At 33.6% G+C, this 8,798-nt stretch overlaps 2 protein-coding genes across 2 annotated transcripts in view; both read left to right on the top strand.

Moving 5' to 3' along the window:
- The window catches only part of LOC140855803 (uncharacterized), a 174,112-nt gene that overhangs the window by 4,261 nt on the left and 161,053 nt on the right, over positions 1-8,798 (top strand). The gene's annotated exons all lie outside the window — the stretch shown is intronic.
- Positions 123-2,383, top strand: LOC140855493 (uncharacterized). The gene has a single exon (XM_073251379.1). The coding sequence runs from the start codon at positions 216-218 to the stop codon at positions 2,277-2,279; it is 2,064 nt and encodes a 687-aa protein (XP_073107480.1). The 5' UTR covers positions 123-215; the 3' UTR covers positions 2,280-2,383.

Genomic DNA, 8,798 nt, shown 5'->3' with positions numbered 1-8,798 from the left:
ATGAGCTGGCAAGTAGTGGGTCACAAGTTTTCTAACTTTATTCATATTATGGAGCAAAAAATTTTATTTTTATTTTCTTCCTTTTTTTTGCAGCGCTCAATCGACTGCAGAACCTACGTGAGTTGGATCTCTCTGACAACCAACTCAATGGAAGTCTTCCTTTATCTCTAAAGAAACTAGTTTCTCTTCAAAGTTTGTATCTTTCTAATAACCTGATGAAGGGTAATATTCCAGCACACATCTTTGCAGGTCTTGTTTCACTTAAGTATCTAGATCTTTCTTCCAACCTATTTGATGGGCATTTCTCATTTTCCGCCTTTGCTAATCTTTCAAAGCTGGAAATTATCGACTTGTCAAACAATGAGGAATTATTTATACATCTGGATGGTGGAAAGTTTGTTCCGTCCTTTCAGCTACGGTTCCTCATCTTATCACATTGTAACCTTGATGCGAGCACCCTTGCAAGACCAGCTTTTCTTGCTTCCCAATACAAGTTAGAAGCTCTTGATCTTTCTCACAATAACTTGAAAGGAAATTTTCCCAACTGGTTGTTCAAAAATCTTACCAGACTAACATATCTCAACTTGAGAAATACCTCAATGACGGGTGCATTGCAGTTCCCGAATCATCCGAATGCAGTCATGTCCATAGTTGATCTCTCTATGAATTTCCTCAATGGATCGATTCCTACAGACATCGGCACGATATTTCCAAATATGACGGCTCTGAATTTATCCTCCAATCATCTAACTGGAAATATCCCTTCATCATTGGGTAACATGAGCAATTTGCGACACTTGGATTTGTCCAATAATAATTTATCCGGTGAAGTACCAAAAAGCCTTATGCTTGATTGCACTGAATTGTTTTCCTTGAAGCTTTCCAACAACAACTTACACGGCAAGCTACTTGGTACAGATCATAGTCATGCTTCTCCTGTATTTGTTTATCTCGATGGAAACAATTTTACTGGAACATTGCGGAGCTTTCTGTCACAACAACAACGATTAGTTATGTTGGATGTCCACAATAATCAATTATCGGGAATAATTCCAGAGAACATCGGAAATGTTTCTGATCTGACGATCCTTAAGCTCGCAGGAAATCATTTTCATGGTCAAATACCGCATCATTTATGTAATTTGACAAATCTTCACGTGTTAGACTTAGCAAGTAATATCCTTTCCGGGTCATTACCTCCTTGCTTCCGATCATCCGAACTAGTGCTTCTCAATTTTGCTGGGAATTTTTTAACAGGCACAATTCCAAGTGGTTATTTCCATAATTCATCCCTTGCAGCGTTGGATGTCAGCAACAACCAGCTTTCAGGTAAACTGCCAAGACAGATAGGAGATCATATGTCTTTGGATATTCTTGTTCTCAGTGGAAATTCACTTGAAGGCCCAATACCAATTGAGTTATGCAAGCTGCAGTCTTTACATGTTCTGGACCTTTCGCAAAACAATCTTTCAGGATCAATACCCTCTTGCTTTGGCAAAATGCACTTCAGAAAACCTAATTCAGCAGTATTAGGTTTCCTTTACATTTTTTACGGTGGGTATCATAGTTCATTGCCAGTCGATATGAGTGTGGAGGTTGACTTTTATGCGATAATATTGGTAGACCTCAGCACAAAGGGCAACTTATATGCCTACGCAACAGATCATTTGCTTCAGATGTCCGCAATGGATTTGTCAGCAAACAAGTTGATAGGAAACATCCCGCCAGAAATTGGAAATCTGCATGAGCTTGTACAATTGAATCTATCACACAATCAGCTAACAGGTCCAATTCCTGAAACTTTCTCAAAACTCAATCAGATTGAGAGCTTGGATATATCACACAATCAGTTGAGTGGTGTGATACCCCGGCAATTGGCTCAACTACATTTCTTGGAGGTCTTCTTAGTTGCTTATAATAACTTATCCGGATGTACACCGGATTTCAAGGGCCAATTTGCCACATTTGGTGTGAGTAGCTACGAGGGTAATATTGGATTACATGGGCCGCCATTGGATCAAACCTGCACTTCTGACTCAAATCCAACGGTTGAAGTAGAAGAAAACCAAGATAATAGCAATGTGGAGGATGATATCATCTTCTTTGCAATACTTGCAGCTTCATTCGTGACTGGCTTTTGGGGTTGTATTGCTTTTTTGTTGTGTCATCACATCGGGCAGCACATTCATAGTATATTGGATGATTTTGCGGATTCCTTGACTGTAAGGATCTTAATGGCAGCACATAAGCAGACTCGCGTGCAGCGGAATCGCAAGTGAGATAAACAATATCTTATGCATTTCAGAAGCCCTTTCTTTTGGCACTTTGTAATAAAGCAAAGCAAACTTCTGTTCAATCCAGTAATTTGAAATCTTTGATGCAATCAAGCTTGATATAGTTTTTATTTTTTGCAGCCCAATCAAAAATCAAGTCATTGCCCATTGGTCACACACTATTCCTTTCAAATTGAAGTGCAAAAGATAGTTTTTTAATATAAAAATTCAAAGCAAGAAAGCAATTTTATAAAAATCAAAAAATATAATTCCTCTCTTAGTCCTTGTGACTATGTAAGGCCATGATGAGGCCCATGATTAGGATTGGAACCAAATCTAGCCCAATGATGTGAGACAAAATCATATTTAGCCATAGAATAGATATCCCAAAGAAACTCGTTGCTGAATACATGCTTCACTAGCGACCACCTTTGCCAATGGGGTCTGAATTGTTGTCAAAGTAGAAAGTAAGATCCAATATTTTTTCCACACCAACACCAAAATCAATTTTTAGCCATACATATATTATTATATTTCCAAATACTCATAAGCTTTCAAACATATTTCTATGATGATAAACCAATCAAAAAGGTTTTCTTGATATATTTCCATCTTGATAAATTAGACTAACATGTACAGCTAAAAAAGTTATATGCATAATCAATATTTAAAACTCATTACTTTATGTAAGATAAATCAAGCATAATATTTATTTCTTAGTCTTGGAATTTCTAAGAAATAACCAATTAAATTGAATTTCAAAATCAATTTCACTTTCATTTACCAACTATATATTTGAAACTAAGCAAGTAAAGATGATGGTTTCAATAAGAGTCATGATGAATATTCAATCATTAATTTTCTAATACAATATATAAATGCCTTTATACAATGTTATAATGAGGAAAGTACTTGTTTCATCCGAAGAGTAATTGAAAAAGATCCTTTCACCAAGAAAATATCATTGCACATCACAGTCCTTGGTAATACAAACAACTATTTAATTAGCTAGAATCATAAGGCATTAAATTCAGGGCTCAAATTTGTAAGAGCACCATTAGATGGCATCCTTGAAAGAAGGCAACTGTTACAAATTACTCTAGTACCAAATATGAGCCTCTATATTTTCCCCTAATCAAATACAATAAGATCTTAATTAATTTTGTTTAGTTAGAAAATTTGATCAACTATGCATGAAAAGTTGCTTACAATAGATATACAAAACATTAACCTTTACCTATCAATATGGATTTTTTTAAACATATAGCATTCTATTGCAACATACGTAATAGGATAATTAATTCAAATAAAAATGCTAATAATTCTATAAGCAAATCTTCAGGACTTCCATCCTCCTCTTCTGTTTTTATAAAAGAGCCCCTAGCTGCTTCTCCTAATTAAGGAAGAAAAGAGCCAAGAGTTAGACTTAAACATAAAAACGTTGTTGGAGAAGAGAAATGACTAGATCAAATAAATATTAGAGAGAAACAAATAGAGAAGAAAGTTTACCATATGCAAGAGAAAGAAAGTAGGAGATGGAAAAGTAAAGACGGTGTCAGAGAGTAGGAGAGCAAGCTCAATCCAAGCGGGGGAGTAGAGGATAGAGAGAGGTATGTCAAGATAGAGAAGGCAACGAAGAAAAGGTGTAAGAGGCATGGGGCCGTGGAGGGGGGGAGAAAGAGGCTATGGGTGGAATTATCTCACTGGTTTAAATGGGGCAGTCAACCAAGAAAATCCACAATCTTTCCACAAGAGTAGACTTTCTTCGAATTTTTGATTTGTTGAGCTCAAAGGCATCTAATAGAGTATGAATGAGTAAAAGCTTGAAGGGAATTTGAAGAAGAAGAAGAAAATGTAGCTCCATGCCTCTGCTCATCATCAATATTCAATTTCAATTCTAGTGATAACATGAGAAAAATTAACTTGCATAGTCATAGAAGCTTATGTTGGCCGCCAAGGAGTACACTAAGATTCTCTCCAACATAGTATTTACCATCATGAGCCGAATTAATCATAAGAGCAATAGTCTTATTTGAGCCTAGTGCATTCATCCAACCCAAAGTAAATGTAAAGAGAAAACAAGAATTAAAAATAAAACCCTCAGGTGCACTTGGCCGACCAACATCACTAGGCAATTAAAGATGCAAGTGGCCAACTGATCCTTTAAATGTATCCCGAACACAATATGGGCTTCTTATTGGTCATCAGAATTCCTAAGGAGGAGGGAATTGATGTAATAGGCTGATTTTGGCCCAATGATAATATACTGTCTTAGATGATGAGATCATCAGTAGATTAATTTGCATCATGTAACTTAATGTTTAGGATTCCACAGCCCAATAGATAAGGTGCCGATCTAGGAACCACAATTTTGGAGAATCTAGTAGAGTTGTATGTCTTAAAAGGTTAGATGTTGGGATGCATCGACCAACCATTTGATTAGACTTGGCTATTTTGTCTATCCTCTATTTTTTTTTTGCTCTTTTATCTTTAAAATTAAAATTCATATTTCTTTTAAGTTAGGACACTCAAATCTATTTGGCAAGATAATTCTTATCTTTTTTGGATTATGGGGGGATAGAACTTAATAATTTTTAAATAATTTTAGCCAATGATGGTACTTGTAGTACCTCTAGCAACTTCCATAGCTTTGCATATTCACGACCGGTTCATATTACAACCAAACACAAGTGCCCCCTTTAATCTTGTAAATATATGTATTTTAAAATTTAAAATAAAAACCTTACTTAATTTCACCATTGAAAGAGTCTAGACTCTTTTTATGGTGTACCTAATACCTCCGTACCTTTGCACATTTGCCATATCACAGCTCTCCACATGTACCTAATATTTTTGGATTGGAATCGAAAAAAAAAAATAGAGGCCAATTGGATGGCCCGATCAATTGATTCATGATATCAACATGACATAACAACATATTATATATAATTTTTATAATAAAATAAATAAAAATTAATATTATATTATATATTATAAAATAAAATCTTAATCTCAGTAGATCAGAAACTTCTGATGGCTCCACTAGAGATTAATAAAAAAGAGTGGTTCGGATTTGGGATACAAGTTTACAAGTACCAAAACTCTTCGCCGCCCTCCATCCCCCCTCCCTATGTGACCTCTCCGCCGCCTCCCTCTACATCCACTTGGAGTTTCCCTTCTCTCTCTGCCGCCTCCTGCCACCTAACCCCCTTCGCCCCCTCCTTTGTCGTCCCCACACCCCTCGACCATATCTTCGTCCATCCCACCGACTCCCCCAATGACCTCCTCTCCCTCCTCACCGCCGTCGATGCCCTCTTCATCGCCGTCTCCTCAGCCTCCTAACCCCCTTCGCCCCCTCCTCCGTCATCCCCACACCTCTCGACCATATCTTCATCCGTCTCGCCCACTCCCTCGACGACTTCCTCTCCCTCCTCACTGTCGTCGATGTCCTCCTAGCCCGGCCCCCGTCCGCCCTTGCCGTCCGCGTCCTCATCGTCGACTCCATTGCTGTCCGCTTCCATTTAGGTGAGGATGCACCTTTAGGCTTTAGATCCCACTCCCAAGGAGGTAGAGACTCGGCGGCACTGGTTTGGCAGGCAACATCGACGAGTTTGGGGCTCTGGGCAGCAACGACGAACAGAAAGTCAAGGACATGAAAATTATATACGGAGCGGAATACCCTTATACCTAATACCCAGTGGCTGTGCTATCCGACCCATGATCCGATCGGTTTATCACGGGCTGATTGTTTCACTAGATCTTCATAGTTTTTTACGGGTTGAAACCATACTGGGTCATGTCTGAGCTCTGGATCGGAATTAAAAGTGATCCCCGATCCGATCGATCATCCTAGCCGGTCCGGTTCTGAAAATACTGCATGTACCATATATTTAATCATATATTTTTACTCTTAAATTTTATATAAATATTAATATTATATTTATATAAATATAAATATAATATAAATATATTATAATATAATATCAGATCATAATAATTTATTGTGTCAATATAATACTGTTATATATTAATATTATGTTAATACAATATTATTATTTTAATATAATAAATTTATTAATATAGATATAAATATAATATAATATTAATATAAATATTATATATTAATAAAAATATATATTAGTGTAAATAATAAAATATAATAAATATTATTATATTATATTATATTTATATAAATATTAGGATAATATTAATATAATATGATATCACCATTCAGTATTTCATCCTAAAAAAGTACCATCACTTTTCATCTCATAAAAATGCTAAAATCTATCTCCTCCATGAATTTTTACTTTTCGTAAAATATGAAAAGTGACTTCCCATATAAAGAGTTTTTTTTTCCTTAAAACTTCAACCAAACAAGAATAATCTCTTCAAACTACCACTTCTTCCTTCCGCTTTCCATCAACCAAATGTAAGATTGAAATCAGATGGATACGGATCGGATATCACAATATCCATATCTATATTTATTTTGTCTGATGAATAAAAATATGGATACGAATATTATTCGGATGTAATAATTTATATCTATATTTATTTTAAATGGATATGGATACAATTCAGACACTAAAAGTATGAATATAATTACATATATTACTTAGATAATTAAATTTTATACTACATAATTAAAGATATTATTAAATAAATAATCAATCAAGTTAATAATATATTTATATAACAATATATTTTTTTAAAAAATGAATAAGTACTATATAAAATTTTATAAAATTATATATAGATTCAAATATTCGGATATAAATTGGATAGTTGTCTATTCATATCCATATCTATTTTTTTTTTATAGATATGAATATGAATATTAGTTGGATCCTTAAATTTCTATCTATATCCGAATTAATTTGAATAGGAAGATAAATTTGAATAAATAATATTCATACTATTTTCACTCCTAATCAAACAAGTCCATATATATATATATATATATATATATATATATATATTATTAAAATAAAATAAAATAAGCCTATCTAATTTCACCGTTAGAAGAGTCTAGACTCTTTTACATGATATGCGTAGCGGCTCCTACGCCTTCCCACATTTGCCACATCACAGCTATCCACGTGTACCTCTTTCATCTATTTTCCACACTTTCTCGTGTTTATCTCAGGCTCATTTTACAAACACTTACATGTACCCCTCTTTCACCGTGGGATGATTCTAGAGTCTCTCATATGTTGTGATATGAAAGACATATGTGCTTAGAAATGAAAGAAAATATCTTGACCCAATTTCACCAATAATTAGAAGATTCTAGACTTTCTTACGCTGACCTATATCACAACTATCCGTGTGTGCCCTCTCATCTTCACAAAATATATATACTTCAAAAATTAAAAAATTATTTACCTAATAAGACCATTGGATGACTGTACATGCTCGAATGATGTGCTGAATAGCTCCGATGCCTCCTTATATTGGCCCATGTCACACCCATCCACACATGCCCTTCTCATCTTTTGAATATATATATATATATATATATATATATATATATATATATATATATATATATATATATAAAGAATAAAACAAAACAATAACCATGGGATCAATAGCACTCACGATCAATCTCCTTATTTTGACAAATATTGAATTAGAGCACCTTTTCTATCATCCTTCAATCTTAATTAGTTTTGCATTCATTAATCATCTTATTTGCCATCAGTTATACAAATATTACTATAGAAATCAAATATAAAAATACAATAGAAATATACTAATAAAATATTAGTATGATATAATGATCTGCACGAGATATTTGTAGGATACATTATTAATGCAAAAAATTATTAATATCAATATACATTAAAATATCAATATACATTCAGTAAATATGACTATTCATAATATCATTAATTTATATACTAATTTAGTGGTACTAATGAAAAATTTTTTATTTAATATATTTTAATAATCTAATAAGCTTTTTGTTAATATTATATTATTGTGAACCACATTAGATAAGAGCCTTACTTATCATCCAAAATAAATAACTCTTTTGATAATGTTATAAATATAGGCATCCACACGAATCTACCTAAGCAATGTGCAGGATGTGATTTTTTCTCTTATTTCTATTTATTCTTGAAATGTAATATAAAATAGGTGACAGAAAGAAAACATAATATAATAAATATAAGAGCACAATTACTTTTAAATTAAATTTTCAACATTAGAATTATGATATGCTATCACAATATGAAATTCTAATAGTATATGAATATCTATCTATGTAGTAAAACATATATTATTATAAAATAATAAGACCATTATCCAACATATTTATCATAAGAAATTGAATAGTGTTGTATCTAGGGATATTTAAATATAATATGGTGGCTGGTTTTAACAGCCCAAATTAATATCCAATTAATAAATACTAGGCGGAATCAAAGAGCCCCAATAGATTTGGCTCAATATCTGGACTAAATTTTGATACGACAAAACTAAAGCAGGCTTAGTATGCTTGGTGCGACCGGTAAT

This window comes from Elaeis guineensis, chromosome 1 (assembly GCF_000442705.2).
Source record: "Elaeis guineensis isolate ETL-2024a chromosome 1, EG11, whole genome shotgun sequence".
In the NCBI taxonomy this organism is placed as follows: domain Eukaryota; kingdom Viridiplantae; phylum Streptophyta; class Magnoliopsida; order Arecales; family Arecaceae; genus Elaeis; species Elaeis guineensis.
The sequence above is the reverse complement of the archived record's forward strand: the minus strand, read 5'-3'. Positions and strand labels throughout refer to the sequence as shown.